The following is a 24,012-nucleotide window of genomic DNA, read 5'->3' as shown; positions in this document are numbered from 1 at the left end:
TGCAGCGGGGCACTTGCATTTTTGAAAGAGAGTGTAAAGAGCAGTAACAATTTCTGGAAAACGGCACGGTGGAAAGAACCAGTGTGTCTGTTAAAGAGTGAGCCCAGAAAGGCAGCACGGAGCTTATAGGTTACATGGAGATAGTAAGGAGTGAACTGTGGAGGTCAAGGAGGGGTGACCTGGGGAGGCCAGGGCGGGAGGCCAGACCAGCAAAGAGGCATGGACCCCGGAGTCAGGGAGATAAGGGGGTGTGTTTGGTGAGGGAGGTGAACAGATGCCATGCCGTGTGCTGTGTGTGAGTGTGCATGTGTGTGTGTGTATGCACAAGTGTGGGAGCATGTATGCACAGGTGTGGGAGCATGCACGCACAGGCGTGCATTTCTGTGAGAGTGTGCACCTGTGGGCATGCATGCGAGTGCATGCATATACACACATACACATGGGTGTGCATGTGTGTGGTTGAGTGTCTGTGAACATGCATCTCTGTGTATTTGTATGTGTGAGAGTGTTTCCACATGTATCACTGAACAGGTGCATGTGTACTTGTGCGTGAGCATGCACAGGTGTGTGTGCTAGTGCATTTGTGCATGTGTGAGTGAATATGTGCACACGTGTGAGTGCACACACATGCATGCATGTGTAAGTGTGTGAGCTATGTGGGTGTGTCCAGCACACACTTATATGTGTGCGTATACATGTGCCCATGTGTGTGTGTGTGTGTGCAGGTGTGTGTGTGATGACACAGACACCAGGAAGGCACCGCTGTCCCTTGCGGGCACAGGAGAACGAGTTATGTCACAGGCACCGAAAAGAACGGAAGTACACACGGAGCACCAACAAGAACACTGAATCCGACCCAGCCCGCCAGCCGGTCCCTCGGTGAACAGACGTGCAAGCTTGCTCCACAGGCGCGGCGTCTCTCTCAAGGAAGTGCGCTGTGTGCCGGGTGTCAGGGCGCCAGCGCCCAGTGGCAGTGCTGTGGGCTTGCTGACAGGTGCGGCCGTGAAGTCGATGGAGAGCTCCCTCCCATCAAGCACACGGAGACGCGACATCATGACACTTTAGAAAGCACAGCAGCCGGGAACAGAGGACCGGTGCCAGGAATGAGGACAAAATTTGTGACAAGGACGCTGAGCCGTGGTGTAAGCCTGGGCATGCATGGGGTTCGGCCCGGGTGCAGGCTCAGGTGAGGTCTGAGGTTCCCGTGCCCCCATGGGGGCGGAAGCAGGGGGTTGGGCCCTGAGGGGTCATTTACTGAAACCGTGGGCTCCTGGAAAAAGCCAGCGGCACACTGGATTCTGTTTCCTTGCAAGTGGGACTAGAGACTTCTACCTGCCTGCCCTGGACAGGGGGACCCAGTTCCTGTGATGCCAGGGCTTGGGGCGGGTGGGGAGGGGCGGAGGGTCTCCTTCTGCAAATCCCACCCCCGAGCTGTGACCCTACTTGTCTGTGGGCTCATATCTGTACCACCAGCTGTCAGTGAATCTCCAGGGAGAGATGAACGCAGACACCGTCAGGGAACTTAAAGCTCCTGGAGCCCCAGCAAAGCCACGTGCAACCATGGTCTGGGGCCATCTTGACAGTGGAAACCACGCAAAGTGCTGTCACTTGAGACAAGATCGCAACAGGACAAATATAAATCGTAAAAAATAAACCACCTGGAAGGTGAGCAAAGTAAATGAAAAAAAAAAAACAAAAACAAAACACAAAACCTTTACCCTCCACCCAAAAGCTTTCTAAGGAACCAAACAGTATTTCCAGATTTTACAAAACTTACATCCACTGGAATAAAAAAGTTAATGGGCCCGTTATGCAACAAATTAAACATAATTGAAATGAAATTAATAAGCTGGAATACGAATTAGAGCAAAGCACACACAATATAGCATTAAGAGTTAATGAGAGAAACATTAAAAGACACATAAAATAACATAAGAAAGCAATACACAAAGAAGACACTCCAGCAGGAAAGGAAACAAAAAGGTGTGGGTTTTTTTTGTTGTTGTTTTTTTTAATAAAGAGAACGTGCTATGAATTTGTTAAGACTTAAAACACAGTTCCTCAAAGTGAAGCAGAACAGCCAGTCGGGAGCAGGAAAAATAAAAAGAAATCCACACACCGTACCAATCAGGGTGAAAGCGCACACCGTGGTAAAGCAGTCACGGCCGAGGGTTTCCTGCGGGCGGGGAGTTAGATCCCAGGCAGAATTACGATCAGCCACAACCCGGGCTGAGAAGAAAGATGGATTACCATCCTCAGGAAAGAAGGGAAAACCCTAACGTCGGAGCTAAGCTGTTACCAATGTGATGGCCGGGAGACCGGGAAGGGAGGCAGCCTGTCATCGGGGATGGTCCTTGACACGCCCGGCCGTCACCATCGATGAGATGATGAGACACACCCAGAGATGAGATGCGCCCTCAACGGGAGCCAAACAGTTTATGTAAAGTGATAAAGCAGTCACTGGAGGAGGGTTAAACAAGATGGAATTGAAAACGCTAGACAGCGAGAGCACAGGAGAGGGGCGCCGGGACGATGGCGACAAAAGAGTGGCAGAGAACACGCGATCAGTCCCAGAAAAAAACGCAACGAAGGAAAATACGGCACAGAAGCGGCTCGGTGTGTAGGAGACACAAAAGGCCGTTTTGGGGAAGCGTCAACATTTACGGGACATCCAGGCAATCAAGCTGGTGGGCAATTGTAAAACCCTTTCTCCTCAGTGAGAAACTCGTTATTGTTATGGAACCCGATGGAGCAGCAGACCCACAAAGCCTCCAGGGCCCTCTGCTCAGCAGCGCCCCCGCTTTGCTGTTTGGTCCAGGGACCAGAGGAACACTGCCCCAAGGCTCCACGCGGGTGCCGGTCCCACAAGCTGCGCTGGACAGACGGCCGTTCACAACCGCATCTCACTGTCTGCTGGGCGACTGTTGGTGACGACAGACAACTTCGGTGTTTTTTCTCTTTTATTAAATTATCAGGGTGGCTTTGGTTAATAAAATTACATGGGTTTCAGGGGTACAATTCTATATACACCATCTGTATATTGTGTGTTTGCCACCCCAAGTCAGGTCTCTTTCCATCCCCATTTTCCCCCCTTCATTCTCGGCGACCGCCCCACCCCAGCCCCCTCAGGTGATCGCCACACTGCTGTCTGTGTCCGTGAGTCTTTCTTTCTTCTCTTTGCTTAACCCCCTCGCCCAGCCCCCAATCCCCTCCCGCCTGTTCCTGCATCTGTGAGTCTGTTTCTACTTTGTCTGTTAGTTCATCGGATTCCACACACGAGTGAAATCACACGGTACTTGTCTTTCTCTGACTGGCTTATCTCACTCAGCACAATGCTCTCCAGGTCCATCCATGCTGTTGCAAAGGGTGAGATTTCCTTCTTTTTTTTATAGCTGAGCACTATTCCACGGCGTAAATGTACACAGCGTTTTTATCCGCCTGTCTACTACTGACAGGCACTTGGGCTGCCTCCCAGTCTTGGCCATTGTAAGTAACGCTGTAACAAACATACATACCGGTACTTCAGGTTTTTCTTTTTTGCTTGGCTATCACCAGATGGATACTAGTTGAGCTACAATATTAGCTCAACTATTTCACTGTCTTCCATTTTGAAGATGATAATCCGTTTTTCTTCTAAGCCTCTATTGTTGCTGACAGTAATTCTGCCTCCGACCCAACGTTTGTTCTCAGGCAAAGCTCTATGAAAAATAAAGGCCCCCTAGAATTCTGAGCATCCTCGTTTGCTTTAAGATGCTCACCGATTCCGCTGGCCTGTTCTCAGTCCCCTCACGCCAGAGTCGAGTGCCAGGATGTACCCAAGGAAGTCGGGCGCCTGACCTGCTGGTCGGCTCCTCAATAACGCAGAGGCATTTGGCAAGCCTCGACTGGACTTGTTTCGTTGTTTCCAAGGGATAACTGCAGTCTTTGTCTGTCACAGTGGCCATAATCTATTTATAATGTTGCTAATTTCATGCACTAGTGTTTTGCTCTTGGAAGCAGTGACAGCGACAATGCCCTTGGGTGGCCAGTTGGAACGCAGGCGATAATCAGGGTGCCCGTGTCACCGTGTCCAGGATATGAGCCATGGCTCAAGGGGGAGGGGTGCCATGAGTAACACCCGCTGAAAAAAATGTTTGCTCTGCACAGCGTGCATCTGCAAGTTTAGTGTTACAATGTCTCCATCAGTGCGTTTCCTTTTCACCTTATAAGGGGGGTTGGACCTCAGTGTGAGGTGTCAAGTGAGCTTTGCTTCTTGGTATAAAATTCAGGGCTTGAAATTCAAGTGTGTTTATGAAAGGCAAGCACCGTCGTGTAGGTAGACGGACAGTACGGGTCTATGATTTCTTCTGGGTTTCGAAAGAATCTAAACATAAAACAATGACCAAAGGTGCTGTTTCTTCCGAACGATTGGTTAAAGGTTGAATTACGGTGTCCTCCAAAAAGACACATTGGAGTCCTAACCTCCGGACCTCCCACTGCGGCTTTATTTACAGAAGTAATCAAGTTAAAGTGGGGTCCCTAGGGTGGGTCTTCACCCACTGTGACCGGTGGTGTCCTGATGAAAACGGGAAATGTGGACCCAGATATTGGGGACAGGGAGACGCCCTGTGAGGCTGAAGGCAGCAACCTGGCACACCGTCCCTCACAGCCTCAGAAGGAGCCAGGCACTCACACCCCAACGCCCAGCCTCCAGAGCAGGAGACGCACCCTTCTGTCGTGCAGACACCAGGCCGGGGGGGGGGGGGCCTTGTGATGGCTGTCCCAGCAAACAAAGGAACTGCTGGGGTTGTGACTTGCGGGGCAGTGAGCCACGAGACCGGTGCCCGCTCTGTTCATCTGCGTCTCTCATACGTGCTCCTGTTGCGTCAGCCATCGTGCCCCAGAATCCCTGGAAGGCCCCGGGGTTCCTGCCTTTGCCCCCCCCACCCCTGCCACTGCATCCATGTGCTGGGACGCGCAGGGCCACCTCCTCCCCCTGGACGATTTGAGGGTAGTGAGTAGTTCACACGAGCACCGCCCGACCGCCGACCGCCGGCGCAGCTAATGATGCCACGCACACTGTCACTCACAGCCTCCTTTACCCTCTATTCTAACGTACCCTAAAATAAAACAAATGGACCATGGAGATAATTTCTTGTGCTGTCAAAAATCCGGCGAAACATATTTAGTCTGAAATAAAGCTGGATTCTATTACTTTCCTGAAGTGGCTCCAATTTGCCGTGTGTGTCTGTTTGTGGAAATTCGCAGGCTGGTGTCGTGAGTCTCGTTTTAGAAAACAGCTCAGTCTCGATGCGGTTTTCTTCGTTTTCTTTCTGGAAGGTTCACGATGCCAGGCTTTCTTCTCTTGCGTTTCACATCGTTTGCATCTTCACACACAGTGGATGTAAAGACGTCGGGGACACCTTGAAGGTTTTCTCAAAGCTGTGTTTGCACATAGTGACCGGGACGCAGGGGTGGCAGGTGGGCAGTCACCAGGCACCGTGCCGTCAGCTCCAGTGCAAATTCCAGCCACGCAGGAGTCAGCCCCTTTCCTGCACCCTCAGAGCACCCGGCTGAGCTCCCGGCAAATGAGAGACACCCTGGGCATCCCTCCCTCTCAGCGCGGAGAAAAATGGGCCGGTTTTACTTCACCGCTTCTCATAATTTGGGTCAGACGCTCTTTCCAGTCGGTGACTAAAATGAATGCCTGGGCCTGGGAAAAGCGAGGCCCGCGCCGTTCTAAACAGGAGGTGAGGGTTTGCGTGTGCGAGGAATCACGCTCAGCAGCGCACACTCCACTCGGGTGTCGGCACACAGTGGGCCCAGCGGGGCGAAGGACCACGCAGCGGGACCTGCTCCCTGCTCTGCAAACTCAAGGGATGGAGCGGAGACAGAAGCGTCTCCTCTGCAGGGGTGCGGGCAGGGGGGCGTGCGGGCAGGGGTACCATGAAGAGATTTTGTGAACCCCCCTCTTACGGCGGGAAAGAAGGCCGCTGGCTGGCACCGACCACTCTGACTGACCCTTACGTAAACAGCACGGAGCTGCAGGTGTTCGGGTGGGTGACGGGTAATGAGGGACTCGGGCCCAGAGAGTTCCAGTGACTTTCTCAAGGTCTAAGTAGGAAACGGCAGCACAGGGGGTGAGGTGCGGGATCCTGGTCCAGGACCCTGTCCCCACAGCACGGTGACTTTGGGGACAGGGGACGCCGGGAAGGAGCTAACGAGACAGCAGGGAGGCTGGGATGGTGTTAGAAACCCTTCACGTCGGTTTGAGTGACATTCCAAAGCACTCAGCTGTTTTCAAAGTCAGCATCATGCAAACACAGGGCTGCCGACCAGAAATCTATCAGCAATCGGAGGTTGAAAGGGGTCTCTACAAGCCCGCCCTGTACTCGCCGGCCTGCGCAGCTCCCAGGGGTCGGGGTGCAGTGGGGTCGCCTACCCAGACGGCAGGAAGATCTGACATGCAGGCAGAGCCACTCGGCACAGCTCAGGGGCAGAGCCCACCCGGGACCCTCAGGGCCGCTCCTGCAGCATCCTGGGTCCCAGTCTCTCACCACAGACAGGTCCGTGTACGTCCAATCGGCAAACCGCACTGTGCTCCTCTAGGGCCCCGGGGAACACTGGGAATGAGGAAGGCATCGAATGCATGGAGGAAGGCAAACAAAAAGGCAAGAGAGGGTGTGAGTCCCTCTTGGAGGCTGCCAACACTACGGGAATTATGTGTCACAAGCAGCTTCTGGCCTGAGGTGACCTGGGCCAGGGCAATGACTGAGCCCCAAGGGGAAACTACAAGTTCTATTCATTCATTCTTAGTTTACACAGAGTGGCAGGACCCCAAGGACATGATGATGAAGAAGAGATGTCCCCTACCCTCCAGGACAACGAGGCCAGCGAGGAGTGCGGGGGCCCGCACACAGACACACAGGCACGCCGCGATCTGCCCAAGCATCCCCTACACGAGGGAGCCTGTGGGAATAACGTGTCCCCGGGTCCCTTGTTTAGAGAAAGAAGCAGAACCTGTCAGAACCCACTGTCTCTGGAAGAGGAAGGTAAGGGGGCACCCTGTCATTTCTGCACTTTCCTCGCCGGCCGACCAACCAACAGCACGTGTCCTTGGTGAGGGCACTTTGCAGTTACTCCATCCCGGTGCCGATGCTTCCAGACTGCAGGTCCCATGCGTCATCGGATGACACGCTCTTGCATAGTCACTTGTCCTCCCTGCAGAGCCTGCATGTGACCGCTGTGGACGGTGCTGCCCAAGTCACGAGCAGCATCACTCTGTGTAGCACTCGGGTCCATGGTGACACAGTGGGCGCTGGGGCTTCCCCTGCCCCCCACCCCCGTGCCCAGAGCCCAGCGCAGTGCTCAGGTCTTTCCGGCTGCTGCCCTGGCCGTGCATCACGCCCTGCTGACGGCGACCTCACACAACTAACAGTGAGGCCACCACGCTCGTGGTTCTCTCTGGGGCTTGCATGACGTCCGTCAGCAGGAGACGGGTGTCCCCTTACTGCAGCACCTATGGCCAGCCTGTCCACGGCAGGCACGGATGCGGGAGCCAGCCACACCCTGCCTGGAGGGGGGAAGAGCTGTCCTGTTCATTCGGGGAAGCTGTGTCTAGGGTGGTTTGCGGGCTGAAGGTCAGCCGGGGAGACGGTTGTGTACATCACCGTGTGTTTATAAAGATGAGTGTCCTGGGGCCACACTGGCCTCCCCGACCCCCCTGCAGCATTGCAGCCTGAGCACCACTGCCCCCCTCCACCCGCCCCCAAGGGCCCACCCTCGGATCGCCGGGGCCCAGCGCACTTCCTTCAGCCTCTGTCTCCACGGGACGTCCCCAAAAGGCCCGCCCTGGTCCCCCTCCCTCGGGGAGCCTGGCTTTTGCACCCTGTCGTCCACCTGCCTTATTATCCCGACCTGACACAAATGTTTACTTTCCAACGGGGTCTCCCCAGCAGAGAGTAAGGTCTGTGGGAGCGAGGACTCCATCAGCTGTGCCTGCGGCCGGTAAGGAAGTGCTTGGCTGGCAGGTACCCTGGGCCTCATCAGCCGTCCTTGGATGAGTGAACGGCGCTGGGAGGGATCTGAAGTGAATCCAAGGGGCCGACGGTTTGTTTTTTCTCTGCGTTATTTTTGGTAACATGCTCCAAACCCACACTTTCTTCTCGGCCACTCCTCTCTTCTCTTGCTGTCCTGGTCCTGACTAGCGGTATTTGTGACAGAACCGGCGTGTACGGGTTCCTCCGGTCACCCTGCTGTGTCCATCGGTTTGAGCGCCCACCAGGCCGGGCCGTCCGTGGGGCCCAGGCAGTGGGGTGACGGGAGTGGGCCCTCTGGGGCCAGGTGCCTCCAGGAGCAGGGGAGTGACGTCTGTCCCCCTCTGTCTCTGCAGGCAGCCGGCCCCTCCTGCTGTGCCATCAGGGCCTCCTTCGCTGGCAAAGAGCGCAGACCCGGGCCAGGAACACCCCTTCTTATCCCCGGCCCTGAGGACCGCCCTTGACTCAGCCCAGACCCAGGTCTATCCCTTGAACCCGGGACCCCAGCCCTGCTCTGGCCTCTGGAATCTGTTCCTCTGCGGCTGGCCGGGCAGGGCCCGCAGCTGTCAACAGGTCTAGCCTCTGTGACCCCCTCCGCTGGATCTGGCCCAGGCCGTTCCTGTTTAGTCGGTGGGGCTGCGGGGGAACAGCAAGCCCTTCATCTCAGGGGGTCTGCTCCCAGCATGCAGCGGGGCACACAATGCGATCTGCTCACCCACTGCGGACGCCCTGTTCCCGGCTCCTTCCAGGCTTTCCACGATCTCAGACACTCTTCCCAAAGAGAGGCCCCGAGAAATGACAATGGCACATCCTGGGATGCCACCATCATCACCACGAAGTCATCGTTGTCCCCACTGCCATCATCTTCCACGCTGGCACCCCAACAATCAGCGGAGTCGGTACCCGTGTCCTTGTTATTGTCTCCTTCTCCTTCCTCCTTCTCCGTCCCCCTCCTCCACATTCCTCCTCTTTCCTCTCCTTCCCCTTCCTCCTTCCCCTCTTCCTCTCCTTCCCCTTCCTCCTCCTCCGCCTTCCTCACCCTCCTTCCTCCTCCTTCCTCCTCATCTTCTTTCTCCTCCTGTTTCTCCTCCTCCTCCTCTTGCTCCTCTTTCTCTTCTTCATCATCATCACCATCATCACCGGCACAACAACCATCTCTGTCCTCAGAGGCCATCATTTTGGCGATACCCACGATTCAACCCTTAGTCTTAACCCTAATCTCTAGCAACAGCTCTCTTTCTTCCTCCCTCCCTCCCTCCCTCCCTCCTTTCCTTCCTTCTTTCCTTCTTTCCTTCTTTATCTCTCTCTCTCTCTCTCTCTCTCTCTTTCTTTCTGTTTTAAGCAAAAACCTTTTTGAAAATTAAAGACCCACCCTGGGCATATGTGGTGCTGAATTCACACCAGGGGGAGAATGTGGCTGCCCCTCCTGTCCCGGTCATCGCTTCTAATCCTTGTCCCTGTGGCCTCTGCCGTCGTTGTCCTGGCTTCCCTGGTCTGTCACCGTGAGGCCGACGAGTGCAAAGATGCTTCACGGAAGGACAGCTGCCAACGTTTGATTTCACTGGTGGTTGATGAACACATCCTGGCTGGGAGGGCTCTTTGGTTTGAGTAAAGCATGGTGTCTGCCTCGTTGGTGCACAGTGGGCTGTTTGCCAGGCCGGGCCCTTCCCTTCCCAACGGAAGTGTGGGGTACACTGTTCGATTACGGTTGGCCCAAATGCTGTGATACTGGGGGGCTCTAAAAAGAAACTAGAAAGAGATGTTTGCGCTTGCATGAGATGGAAAAAGACAAAAAAAAGCTTTGGAAATTGCTAAGGAAGCAATTTTTGATCACTAAAAACAGAATTGAACCTTGACTGCCAACACGGGCCCCTGGTCTTTGGAGTCTGTCTGTCACAGGGCGGTGCTGCTTCACGGGGGGCGGGGCTGTGTGTTTCGCCTCGTGTCTACCGGCTACACTCTCATAGAACGGTGCTGGCTGGGGGCACCCCACCCAGACAAGAGACAACCCAGCTATCCCTGCAGGGTCTCTGCATTGCTTCTCACAGCCTGCTTTACTGAGCCCATGGTACCGAGAGCTAAAGGTGGGGGCGGGGGTCGCTTAAGGAAACATGACCCTCTTTGGTTCTGTCCTTTCTTTTTGCCCACCCCTCCCTACCTTTGGTCAAAGAACCAAAAATCTCCGTTTGCATAAGAAGACAAGGTGATCGGATAGGACACTAGTTACATGAAGAATGAAAACTCGTTTGTTTACTAATTACCTGCTTATTTGTTTATAATGAATCATATCAATCCAGATTCTACACAAGGTGAACCAAGGTGGCTGAGTTCTGGGGCGTCTGCACCCTTGTTCTGAGAAAACTGGTTCCGCCAGGCAAAGGACAGACTCAGGGTACATGAGGGCCACCTTCCTGCACCTGCAGGCCATCGAGTGACCTGGGGAAGCAGTGTTACTCAGCGCTGCTCTGCAGCTGGACTGTCTGACCTGGCAGCCACCAGCTCTACGTGGCGATTTAGATGTAAGGCAATTGCAGTGAAATAAAATTGTAGACTGAGTTTCTCAGCCACACCGGCCACTTGGCAAGTGCTCCTTGCCACCGTCTTGGACACACAGACACAGATCATTCTCGACCAGGTGGGACATCCATGGGCCACCGTTGTGTCAAAGGAGGAACAAGATTCAGCAGACCACACGTTTCAGAAAGGAGACTGGGCCCTGGCCTGGTGCCTCAGTTAGTCAGAGCATCTTCCCGATGCACCAAAGTTACGGGTTCGGTTCCCCGCTGGGGCCTGCACAAGAATCAACCAGTGAATGCATCAGGAAGTAGAACAAATCGATGTTTCCTCCTCTCTCTCTCTCAGATCAATAATTTAACTTACATCGGTCTAAAGAAGGACTCTGCACCAATCGGAACTGTCCAGCCTCAGGAGAGAGGGGTCTCCAAGGAAAGAACTCTGTGTTTGCAGAACTAGGCAATGATGTGACAGGAACGACCGTCCCCAGGGAAGCTGTCTGCACAGGGTCCCACACATCTGCCCGCATCCCTCAGTCTCAAAATGCCCGGAATCCGTGAACCGCAGCAAGTCCACATGCGTGTGGAGAGAGGTGGGGACCAGGAGCGTTAGGAGACCCCTGCCTGCTTAACACACACTCGGTTAATGAACCGTAACGCAAGCTGAAGGAGGGCTGGGACTGTTAAAGAGTTCTTACGTGGTTTTCCCGACAACGCAGAACCGGCATCTACGCCCACCAGCCCCCCACCAGTCAATGAAAACAAAACAGACAGCAGACAGAAGTAGCCGGCACGCCCAGGGACAGACAGACAGACTCTGGGGACAGGGAAGAGGCAGATCTGGGCGACGTGATTCACGTGGGAGGTTGCTACACCCAGATTCTGTTTCCCACTGATAAGTGGCTTCGTGGGCCTCGACGAATCTATCACAGTTTAACGAGCTTCCTGCTCATTAGTGGGGAAGGCGTCTGTCCGTCCGGCCTACACGACAGTGAGCGCGAGGCGATTGCGAAATGTCGTAGACACGAAGAGCATGTGCCTGCGATTTTTAAAGATTATGATTCACATTTCACGTCATTCATAAAACCTCTAATTTTTGGAAATACGTACATTATTGATGGGGTGAGGCCCATTGAGACTTAGTTTCAAGAGAAAAGCTGCCTGTCTCGTGGAGCTGAATGTGATTTACACGTGCGGCATCCCAGACAGACGGCTAAGAGGAGTACCGTGACGGAAGACGCCCTTGAGTAAGCCCTGTGCTAACACGCAAGGCGGAGGTCTCAACGATGACAGACCAGACCTGGGCTAAGGACCGTGTCTCGCTGGAATGCCATGCATTAACTGGGACAGAAGTTCACTGGGGGCTCTGGGGGCCCAGGGGTGCGTGTGTGGGAGCCCGAGGAAAGCACCCCTGCCCGCTATCACCTGCCTGGGGGGGGGACGGCGCTGGAACCCGGGATAAGCAGCGCCTTCCTGTGGTCAGGAGCTGAGACACTGACCGCAAGTCCCCTGCCAGCACCTTCTGGAGCCATTCTAACCAGTGACAGACCCCTGCCTCCTCGGTGGGACCCTCAGGGGCAGAGAGGCGGCACTGACTGAGCCCAACGAGGAGAGCACGTGGCTCCTCCGTGGTACTGAACACGCAGCCTGGGCCAGAACAGAAGCAGACGCTGCTCAGAGCTCCCCTGACCTCAGGTCTGCCTGCAGCTGCTCCCCATTATCATCCCAGGGAGCAGATGTGGCTGCAGGAAAATTACTGACGGGAGCCTGATTCCGCCTCCCGCTCCCCACATTCCATCTGAGGACAGCTGCCCGGTGGGTGTGCACTTAGCAAAGCCCCACGCTGTTTGTGATCCTCCCCCTTGGCATCCGCTCCAAGCCTTGGGCAGTTCCCCGCACGAGGCAGGTGAGGCCGTGTAAGCGGGCAATCGTGCCAGGTCCTGGCTACTGGGACCCCCCTGCACCAAGCCGGGAGAGGGAGAGACAGGGGGCTGGATGGGAAAACAGCCCTGGGGCACAGGGGTGGGCATGGTTTTGACTTCACCAGCAATGATTCTCAGGACGTTAGAGGAGCCACCTTCGCTGTCCCTGTCTGTGAAGTGGGCGTGGGCTGGGCCACTTAGAAAGGGCCAGTCGTCCAGCTCAGAGTCCATGGTGCTGCTTTGTCTAAAAGGATGGGATACTGCGGATGGAGCAATACAGTCCAGCCTGATCTCCCTGGGGAGTGTCACGCTGGGTCCTTAGGCACAAACCAGGGTCACAGTCACCAGCAGACCGGGGGTGGGGGAGGCAACATTCGGGGGAAGGATTGGTCTTGGTCTGACAGAGCCAGCAAGCAGCAGCAGCAGAAACCGAGAGAAAGAAGCAGGGTCCCCCATCCCAGGGGGCAAATTGTGCGATTTGGGTCGATCTAGGAGAAAAGCTGCAAGGCACTGCATTGGCCAGCCCCACTGGAGAAAGTGACCGCTGCTCCCCATTATCATCTCGGGGAGCAGATGTGGCTGCAGGAAAATTACCGACCGGAGCCTGACCCCGCCCAAGGTTTATGGGCGCAGGCCATCCGGGAGGCGCAGAACCGGCTTCAGTGCTTGAGCTGTGCCTGCTGGCGCTGCTGAGCGAATGGAGGTGCGTGGACGACTAATAACAGAACAGCAAGGGCCGCCTCTGGGGGGGCGGGGTTAGAGTCAACCCCCCCCCCCCCTGCCTCCAAGCACGCTACACCCCTTCTGTGTGGGACAAAGGCCACGCTCGGCACGAACACGTAAGACCATTTCCCATCTTCCCTTTGCCGATCTCACGACACGCATTCATTCTTTCATTGGCTGATCATCTGATCGGTCGTTGTCTGCCAGGCGCAAAGGGAAGTGGGGAGCAGAGCGGGGAGACTGCTGTGCTGGGTGGAGTCCCAGAGGTGCCCAGGGTGTCTGGGGTGGCGCCTACAGAGACACTCAATTTCTGAACAGGGGAGACAGCCAGGTGCACGAGGCCGAGAGGGGGTCCCTGTGGAGGGACGGTGCATGCTGTCACCTGGGATGCATCTACCTGCAGCTAAAAGAACATGCAATGGGCAGTGGCTTGGACAACAGGGGTCGCTTGTCCAGTAAAACACGTGCCGAGGACAGTGGCCGGAAGCTGAGACGGATGTGCTGTCCAGGTCCGGAGCTCTGTGTCTGCTCTGACATCTTCCCATGGGATTTTGTCCCTGCGCTTGTCCTGCATGCTGACATCACTGCTTCATTAAAGGCGGGGAGCAGTGTGGGACAGAGGGACAACTCAGGGGTCCCCCAGCACCCTTCTCCCTCTGTCTGTTTTTAATTCTTTTATTGATGCTTCTGCGTTAAAAGTGTAACTCTAGAAAGCAGTAATGATATCCATATGCAAAATAATACCCTGGAATATGATAATGGGTCTTACATATGAATAAAAAATTGAATTACAAAATTAAAACGAGAGATTTTTTTCCCTCACAAATTTGGGCCCAAAACATGGGTGTGCATTATATTTTGGAGCGTGGGAGACATGGCAAAATACGGCAGGTTTCTATAGCAAAAGTACTCTAAATGCGTACACAGGGAAGGCAATCACGTTCCAAAGAAGCCTAAGTTTCCTCCATATTTGCACTTAAAAAAATACTCTCCTTTCTAAAGCTGCTCTCAGAAGGCTGCCCGGTGTTTCTTGCCATTTCCGTGACGTTCTAGAAAAGGCCACACAGAAAACAGACCAGCAGTTGCCAGGAGCCAGGGCTGGGGGTTGGGCCTGATCATAAGGCAGTGACAGGAAGCGATTTTCTGGGGTTATTTGTGGCGATGGCTTCACAAACCTATGCAGGTCTTACAACCCAGAGAACTCTACACCAAAAAAAAAACACAAAAACAAACAAACAAACCCCTATAAACAGGAAACGGGGAAGAAAAATTCAACTTTTCATCACGCTGTATATAATCTGCCTCCACACTGAAGTCAAGGAGGACATGAGACAGGAGACAGGCCGAGGGGACCGTGCTGACCGTCCAGCCAGCCAGCCCGTCTGCGTGCAGCCCGACCTGAGGACGCCAGCGGCATCCTCCCGCATCTCTGGCGTCCAAAGCCTCCTTAGCGCGAAAGGCTCTAGAAGATTATTTAGCAGAACACACCTTTTACACGCTTGGCCTAACAAGGCTGTGTGTGACTTCAGAAACGTGAGTCGGGGGAGCTGAAGCGGCTCATCACCGTGAAGGGCTTCCCAGACTTCCTGGACACGACAGGGTACACATTCGGTCCCGTGGCCACGGGCAGCGGAGGGGCAGCCTAGCCTTGGGGAACCAGGCATGAGTTAATGGAGGATCTGCTGGGACAGCCAGGGTGTGAGGCTGCATTTGGGGGTCTTAAAGTCCCGTGGGGAGCAGACAGAGCCGCCCGCAAGCGGCCACTGTGGGCACGCCCTGGGGGTCACTGCCCCGAGTGGGCGGAGGAGGGGGCTTTCCTACTCGGGAGTCTGGAGGGTGTGGGAGGACTCGAAGGTGACCGGGAGGGGGTGGTGTCACTGTAGAGAGAGAGCACAGGCCCGAAGCAAGAGCCCGGGTGATGGGGGTGAGTCACAGAATATATTCATATTTTTCAGGGATGTACAATACCCCATTCACATACTTTTTTCTCCTCCTCCCAAGAGGGCTTTGAAAACTTTTTGCATCTGTCAGGTATCCCTCAGTGTGAGAGAACGCTGGGTGAGCCGTTCTCATTAGGTGAGCCGGTTTTAGGACTGTTTCCCCCAACGACGACGGTTCAGTTAGTGTAGTGAATGCCGTTTCCAATATGCGACAAAAAATTACTGTTTTCCCTAACGTCTGGCCTAGTTTCCAGAGAGCACGTCGGGAACCGTACGTTGGGAAAGCGATGACGGTGTTCTCTGTGGGAAAGAAACTGAACAGGAAGCCCTGGCTCGTCGGGGCAGGAACGGTCTTCTGAGAAGAAATGGGAGGATGTAAAAAAGCACACTTTGCAAACCATAAAGCTGCTACCACGTACGTGAAGACGGAATATTGTTCACTATTTCCTCCATTTCAGACAACCTTTAGGGACCTGCAGGTGGGTGAGGCCTGGCGAAATGTGCTCGGGTGTACTCTCTCTCAAATCGAACTGATAGTTTTTTTTACACCTTTGAAAAGGGTATTTTTAAAAAGATTTTATTCCCTTACTTTTAGAGAGAGGAGAAGGGAGGGAGAAAGAGAGGGAAAGAAACATTGATGTGAGAGAGAAACATCAGTTGGTTGCACGCACCCCGCCTCCGGGGAACGAACCTGCAACCAGGCCGGCGCCCTGACAGGAATCGAACCGGCGACCTTTTGGTTCACTCTGAGGGATGACATGCAACCCACCGAGCCACCCCAGTCAAGGTTAGGGCATTTTTGAGACCATCCATAAAACATAAAGTTGATGTAGTGAAAAGCAGCTAATTTGTGGATGTCTACGGATGCCAGCCAAGTTACAGATTCATAATATTTGAACAGTTTTGTTGGAAGAAAATATACTAAGTAGCATGAGTCTGCATTTCTAGATTAGCCATGGAATAGAATTAAGGTATTTCGCAAACACGATTGTGCTTTTGTTATATAAGCTTATATTTTGGGTCTGTGACGGGATTTCCAGAACTCAGAGTGCGTGAAGTCACACTGAACCTTGGCCCAGAACTCAGGAGCTCGGGCAGTAGCCGACGCTCATCCCTGAATCCACGAAGACGGACCGGCGGGGGCCCCGGGGTGGGGTGGACGGGAGAGGAAGAGAGCGTCCTTCTCAGTGAGTGGCTGACCGTGTGAAAAGGGGCGAATAAACCAGCTACGCCAACAGCTGGGAAATGAGGCAGCCTTGCACTGGGTTTGAATACACAAGGGGAAGAGGCCCACAGTAAAACGATAAAGCTACAGTGAAAAACCTCTCCTCTGACGCTTACTGTCCTCGGGCTGTTACCTTCCTGTTGTACCCACACGCCTTCCCTCTCTGTCCCTGTGTCCTTGCTCCGTCACCGCCCAGCATGCCCCTTACACACCCACCGCTGTGCCCAGGGCCCAGGGCGTGGGTGGCAGGCAGGCTTCAGCCAGCCTCACACCAGCACGGCTGGGCAGGGCCCCTTCTGCCCCGCACCACCCAGAGGACGGGGGTCGCCGCTGCTCCTCGGGCCACCCTCCACCGCAAGGACAGAAACGGAGGGGGAAGTGCTTCCCCGTTACTCCCCCGCACCAAGAGCTCTGAGATACAGAGGGCCAGACAGAAGGTCCCAAAGCCACTGGAGCACGCTGGCTGTGACAGTGACCGTCCCTTAACCCAGCATGTGCCAGCATCCCCTGGCCTCAGGGGGAAGGTCCGGAGGGAAACACGAGCCAGGGCATGAACTTCGCACGGACAGCCTTTCCGGCCACGAGAAGGAAGGTCACCCGAGAGAAGGTGAGGCTGAGTGGTCACTGACCTGGGCCCTCCAGAGCCCGGCGAGCCAGGGTGCGGGGTCCTTCGCCTGCTGGGAAGTGTTTTCCTTCCCCTGTATAGGTAACAGCAGGCGCTGTTGCATTTCCTCCTGCCTGACGGGCCTCCCTGTTCTTACTCACAGAAGGTTTAGCCTTCATTACCTTCGTAACACACTGGGTTTCCTCCCAACTCAGCCTCACGCCCCTCCTCTGCTTTTGCATGGTCCACGGGCCCTGTCTGCACAGGTGACCCCTCCTCGGCCCTGGTTTCGTTTCCTCCTCGAGGATGATCGGTTCTGAGATTGCTGCATCACAGACATCTACACCCCCTCCGGGTCTTCACTCACAGATTCCCGTTAGAAAGAGCCCCCGAGACTCAGCACCCTCAAACACACCCGTGAACAGCTCATGCTGCCTGTGCCCGCCTCCGAGCCCCAAACCAGATGGGCGATTCGTCCCTCCTCTCTGGCCACACAGGATCCCGCACACCTCCCGCCCCCCCCTGCCGGGCCACCTCCTGCCACAGCACTCGGTCAGCTTCCACTGGGGGGGTTCACCCTCACGAAAGCCTTCCCAACCCACCTGCTGGGGCTAAGCTCCTGCTCGCGAAATGCCTCTTGGCAGACTCCGCGTGCTCGATGAAGGAAGGGGCGTAGCTCAGTTGCACAAATCGGCACATAACTTTTTCGTGAATGAAAGAATGTGTGGCAACACCACTGGGAACTAGAATGAGATCGGCATCTTCTGGGGGGTGAGCCCTGTGTCTGGGCCCCAGGGAGGGACACGGGAAGGGGAAAGGATGAAGCTCATGGAGCCCCTGCTGTCTGCCAGGTGCCGAGTGAGACACCTGGTACTGTCACACTCAGTCCCCGGGGAAGCGCAGACCACATGCACAGCCCCTGAGGCAGCTCAGGGGGCCCGCTGGCCGCTCCAGTAGGGGTGCCGGCGGGCACGGGAACTCGGCTCTTCCACTCCGGTGGGCGGGCAGCAGGGAGAGCCGGGAGGGGAGAGGATGGTCCTGGATTCCCGAGGCCGTCTGCAATGTTTAGATTTCTTACCTGGAACTGTAACCTGATACACTGAGATCTTATTGTACACGAAACATTTACTCGACTACATGAGAGAGGGTTAGGAATTGGATTGTGACTTAGTACAACAGTGTTTTTTTTATGATTGTCTTTCTAATGAAAAGTGGAGTGAGTTTATATAAACAAGGTATCCTAGCTGCCTTTGATATACGTGAGTAAGACTGTGATAAGCAAGGATCCCAGGGGAAAATGCTAGGTTTTTTTTCTTACATTTAGATAGGAATCATCTGTGGTGATTCCCATTTGGAAGTACCGCATACCCCTCATGAGAACACAAAAAGCTTCAAAAAAATCCTGCAGTCAAAAACATTGAACTTTGTTTGACTAGAGTTCTCAAGTTTATGTAAATACAGCCTTTTTTTTAGGATACCGAGAGATACTTCTCCTGATGCTAGAGACAGATTTCGGAAGTCCTGGGTCATCCCGAATCCCAGACCAAGGTGATTCCCCGGAGACCCACCCCCCTTTCTGGAAACACCCGCGTTTTGGTTTATCCAGTTAGGAAGTTCGTGCTGACACGAACCCCAAGTTTGCCTGCAGAACCCCGAGGCTTTTCGGCTCTATTTTCCCTCCAGAAGAACCGGACTCTGGTTCCGATAGCCGTTCGCACGGTAACTGCCCAGGCCTGGAAATCTATGAAGAGCTGCTTCTTGATTCAGGTTAAAATATCTATCGCTATAGATTTTTCACACAGTGTACACTCGCAACACTTGAATCATCTTGTAGTTGGCTTGTAAGAAATCCAAATTTCTTCCATTTCCCCCGAGGTGAGAAGAGCTGAACACGGTCTCGCTCCAAAGGCCGTTCAGCGCAAAGGTTCCCACTTCCGGCCGCTGTTCTGTGTGGTGAAGACGCATATTTAGCAAACTATTCTTTCGCCAAACAGTCATCAGGTGTAATGAGATCCCAGGGGACTCTTTCTAAAGAAACGCGGGGAACGAGAAGGAAGGCTGGAGGAGGATTCTTCCGCACCCGGCCCCACAGCATCGCAGGTTAGAATCTTCTAGACTTCAGGGAACAGGTGTATCACTTGGTCTGCAAGGCTTCTGGGGGCAGCACGCTCAGTACCAAATCCGGTAATTCATCCCACGGCTGAGATGCCCCCGCGAGGAAAAGATTCCCTACTGAGACGACCTGGAACCTGTCCTTCTAGGCTTTCCCCACGCAGGGGGCAGCTATGTCCCCTGAGCGGTAGAGAACAAATCCATTGTCCCATCCCCGTGACCGTCTTGCAGACTTCTGCTGAGCGATGTTACATTTCGGGTGGTTTCCCAGGGTGGCGAAGGGGCTGCAATGCTCCCTCATCTGCACACACCAGGCTCCTGGACTTGAAGCCCAGAGAGGGGAAGGTAGGGGCTGGGGTAGGCCGTTCAGAGTCCCAAGGCTACAAGGGACCTTGGGGTGTCCAACCTGAGGCCCGTGGGCCGCATGCGGCCCAGGATGGCTATGAATGCAGCCCCACACAAAACCATAAATTTACCTAAAACCTTTTTTTGCTCATCAGTTCTCATTGGTGTTTGTATATTGAATGTGTGGCCCAAGACAACTCTCCTTCTTCCAGTGTGGCCCGGAGACGCCGAAAGGTTGGACGCCCCTTACCTACCTTACCACAGTCAGACAGAGGTGAACAGTCCTTCCAAAGAATTTGGATGGAGGAAATGAAAACTTTTCTATAATGGATATTAAAAAAAAAAACCCAGACAATGGAAGACTACAGTTAGAGAAAAGACCTACATTGAGAAGAATGAAATTGAAATCTCCAATAAAGAATCCAGGTGTCAAATACTTTTAAAAGAAGTTCTAAAAATGCCAGAATTGGACTTGCATCTCCATGCCCACCAACCTTCCGGGTTCCCGAAGGGGATGGAGCTGGCCTGTCAGGTGCCTGCTGGGACCGCACTCTCTGGCCCGCTCCAGGGCTGCTCACACCAAAGCGCAGGGCAGGCACCCGCCTGTCTCAGAGGCACCGCGGAACTCCAGTTAGAACAGGCGCAGAGGAGGGCTAAAGGCAGTGAAAGTTGACATTTTATTTGCCGGAAAACAGAGTTCCGCAAGAGGCACATTGCCGAAGTCGCTGACCTCTTGGAAGTGGGATGTCTGTTTCATGGATGCAAACAAGTTATACCTTCTGGCTCATTTAAAATGAGAGAGTCATAGTTAATTTTACATTATAAGCCGGTTGAAGGAAAAAAACAATAAGGAAGCAAGACCCAGGGGAAGGCTGCCGCTAAAGCCCAGGATGAGAGTTTATGGAAACTTTGGTGACATTTTCTGGGAGACTCATGTGTGACGTGCCCCAAACAGGGATTTATATAATGAGAGCGCCGCTTCCCCTCTTGTCCAGGAGACGGTGATGACGAGGTGATAGTGAGCATCTTCATTTGGTTTCGGGAGAAACTGCCAGTTGCTTTTTTGTTCTTGGGATACAATTTATGATGTGATTGAGAAAAACAAACAAGCAAACAAAATAACAACCCCCAAAACCCAGCCACCCTGCAAAACAGGTTAAGATAAATCTCTCTAAAGATACAACTCCTCACCATCTTGCCAAGAATACCCTATAAAAAGTCCCTAAAAAGAATGCTATTTTTTTTTTTTCTGTCAAAGGGATTTTTATACCTTTCTTCTCTCCTAGGGGGCAGTGTGGCATAAAAAGAGATGATTCCAGGACCCACTATTTCAGGATTCAAAGGTGACTAAGAATGAAGATTCAAGGAAAAACACTTAATCACAAATCAGAATAGAGAAACAGTTCTTTTTTGGACACAAAGGCGCAGTACTCACGGGTTCCACGTTATAGGAGAAAAGCGCGTATTCTTTATCTGGAGATATTTCGTATCTGACGGCTCTCAGGGATTCCTAAGAGAAAAAAGAGCAGAGGACTTTAAAGTATCATATAGAATATAACTCAAAGTGTTGTAGGGACACTCAGCTGGCTGGTGCTATTTCCAAAATTTGCTAACAAAATTAACAGGCAGCCAGCTTCCTAACGTCTGTTAAAAGTGGCTGTAACCCTTTGCTAACTGCATCATATCCAGTAACTTGATGCTTCCCATTTTATTTGTATTATTTTTCAAATTTCACCAAAACAATCCTGATTGTATCTGTTGAGATAAGTCAATTAGAAATAAATAAAAACAAATAATCTTTGCCCACAAGACTCCCAATCTCTATTTACAAACATACTTTCCTTTGCTCATTCTAGGAGTTCGAAGTTTAAAGGAAGTAAGCCTCTTCCTAAAATTGAATCACATTCTACCCACTCTTTGGCGCCTGGCTTCTTCGCCATGACGGGCACTGACCTCACACCACAGTGTACAGAGGACTACCAGGGTTCCCACCGTGCACAGGAGATTTTACACAAATCGGTTGATGGAAAATGTTGTTTCCCTTCGACTTTACGCCCCCTCGTCTGCTGCGCTGACACCACCACGCAGACCTCCACCCCCAGTCAAAAGAGCTCTCAGTTCTGAGTCTAGTGTGCGTCATTCAAGAAATGAGCGTCCAGCCACCAGCAAACACACGGGTGTGTGACCACAGCCGACGATGACATCAGTTCCACGTCTCACTGCAGTTTCCTTTCTCACGCAGCGATAACTTGGAGGAGCAGCTTTAAAGCAGCCGCATTAGCTTGAATGAGCGATCTTTCCACATCGCATAATACTCTGTAGTGTGCCTACATCTGAATGTATTCCCTCGGTCTGTACCAAAGGGTAGTTACAGAAGGTTCTTGTTTTTCATAGCAGTTGTAATCGACAACATCTCCAGAAGTACTGAATTAGTGATGCTGCTCCTAAGGGAAATCCAGGGCTAGGTTCCTACGAGCCTGTGGTCACAATATTGTCGTCAGCCAATCCAGACATACCCTCGTCTTAGGTGTGTTTCTGTGTAAAGGCGTCTTACAGATTGTATATATATATATATATATATAATATACTATATATAATATATATATTATACAGATAATATATATATATAGTCGATTCATTCACATGAACTCAGGGTGAACCACCGCACTCTAACTTGTGCCTATACGAGGCTCATATAACACATGTGTTTTCTCCATGAGGCACAGCACAGTCTTCGTACACTTTGGAAACACAATGCAACACTGAGCGTTATTTCCGGGGTGGGGGAGCGGTGCATTCTAATCAGTATAATTCCCTACAAAAAACGAAAGTGTGACAAACACCGCACCTGGTAGACCACAGAAAGAAGACTTGTTTACAGTAGGAGCGCTGAAAGCAGAAGGCAGGGGACAAGACACAATTTTTGTCCCTCTGCACAGAGCTGAGGACTGCAAAGGGACCAGGAGCGTTCGTATGAGGTCACAGATACATTGTAGCACACGGGCGAATCAGCACACGCAGAAGCTGCCAGCAGTGAGGACCGACTGATGTTTCCAGTCCGCTGTTACTCTACACCATGTTGCAATAAAGATCCTCACCCACGACTCTGCTGTGCATATGTGCGCTTAGTTTTTTATAGCATAGATATGTAAGGGTGGGATTGCTGATGGGCTGAGTGGCCAATTAATTCTCTAAGATTTTAAAGTTCCTTATTTCATCTTTATTTTGCGTGGCTCAGTGGGTTGGGAATCATCCTGCAAAGCAAAAGGTCGCCGGTTTGATTCCCAGTCGGGGCACGAGCCTGGGTCGCAGGCCTGGTCCCCAGCTGGGGCATGTGTGAGAGGCTGCCGACCGATGTTTCTCTCACATTAATGTTTCTCTCCCTCTCTTTCTCCCTCCCTTCCCTTCTCTCTACAATAAATACATCTCTTTTTAAAGCAGACATTTTTGATGCAAGAGAATTCAGCTTTATTTTTCTCCTAGTGTCTGAACGACATCGCTCCACTGTCTTCTGCGTTGCTGTGTCTGGCGAAGAGCTTGCTGGCGTTCTGCTCTTCCGTCAGTGACGGGTCCCTTTCCTTCGGCTGCAATGAAAGTGTTGTATTTTTCACTGTCTTTCAAAACTTCATTATGATATACGTCGGTGTGGGTTTTCCCCCTCCCCCTGTTAGTATGGCTGGCGTTTGAGTTCTTGTATCATAGTTGGTAAAAATCCAGCCATTATTTCTTCAAATGTTTGTTTTCTCTCCTCTCTTTCTGGGGCTTCAACGAGAAGTACATTAATACACTTTGTACTGTCCACCAAGTCATGGAGGGTTGGTTCAAGTTTTTTTTTGTTTTAAGTATTTTTTTCTCTCTGTGTTTTTCTTTTGGATAGTTTGTCCTGCTATTAATTAAAGTTTTTTCCTTCTGTGGTATCGAATCTGCTGTTAATCTTGAATTTAAAATTTTTATATTTTATTTTTCATCTCTAGAAATTTTACTTGGGTGCTTTACAATCTTCAATTTCTTTTTCCATGTGCTCCTGACTCTATGTCATTGAGCATTTGGGACATATAGTGTGTATATTAGAAGTTTTAATGCATTTTTTGCTAATCCCACTATTTCAGTTATTTGTGGGTTTGCTTCTATTGGCTGATTTTTATCCGCATTAGGGGTCACATTTCCCTGCTTCTTTGTATATGTAGCAATTAAAAAAAACAAACTAACATCAGATATTTTGAATTTTCCCTCATTGAATCTTGAAGTCTATTTGTGTTCTTTCAGAAAATGTTGGACTTTTATGACAGGCAGTTAATTACTTGTGGATTAATTAGATTCTTTCAAGGTTTGTTTTAAAGACATTTTACAGGCTTCTCTTCAATGGCCATTATTGCAGAGCTAATTGGAGTCTCCGCTTAATGTCTCATGGCTCAAAGAAACTTAAATGATTCCTGGTCATTCACGAGCCCTGGAAATTCTTCCTCGTATGAGATCCTGTAATTGTTCTTCACTCAGAACTTTATTTTCTCCTGCCTTGTGGTGTTCCACTCTTTATATCTACAAAGATCAACAATTAACCCAAGTCTCCAGGGAACCCTACGCCACTTCTCAAGTCTTACCCAGTTCGCTTC

General features: G+C 52.2%; 1 protein-coding gene across 4 annotated transcripts in view; it reads right to left on the bottom strand.

Annotated features, from left to right (window-relative positions):
- Positions 1 to 24,012, bottom strand: part of DPP6 (dipeptidyl peptidase like 6) — a 508,565-nt gene that overhangs the window by 120,039 nt on the left and 364,514 nt on the right. For all 4 annotated transcript variants that reach the window (XM_045198757.3, XM_024564471.4, XM_045198758.3 and 1 more), the window contains exon 5: positions 20,835 to 20,909. In XM_045198757.3, coding sequence (XP_045054692.2) covers positions 20,835 to 20,909 — 75 coding nt within the window. The remainder of the gene's footprint in view (positions 1 to 20,834; positions 20,910 to 24,012) is intronic.

The sequence above is a fragment of the Desmodus rotundus genome, chromosome 6 (assembly GCF_022682495.2).
Source record: "Desmodus rotundus isolate HL8 chromosome 6, HLdesRot8A.1, whole genome shotgun sequence".
Taxonomy (NCBI): Eukaryota; Metazoa; Chordata; class Mammalia; order Chiroptera; family Phyllostomidae; genus Desmodus; species Desmodus rotundus.
The sequence above is the reverse complement of the archived record's forward strand: the minus strand, read 5'-3'. Positions and strand labels throughout refer to the sequence as shown.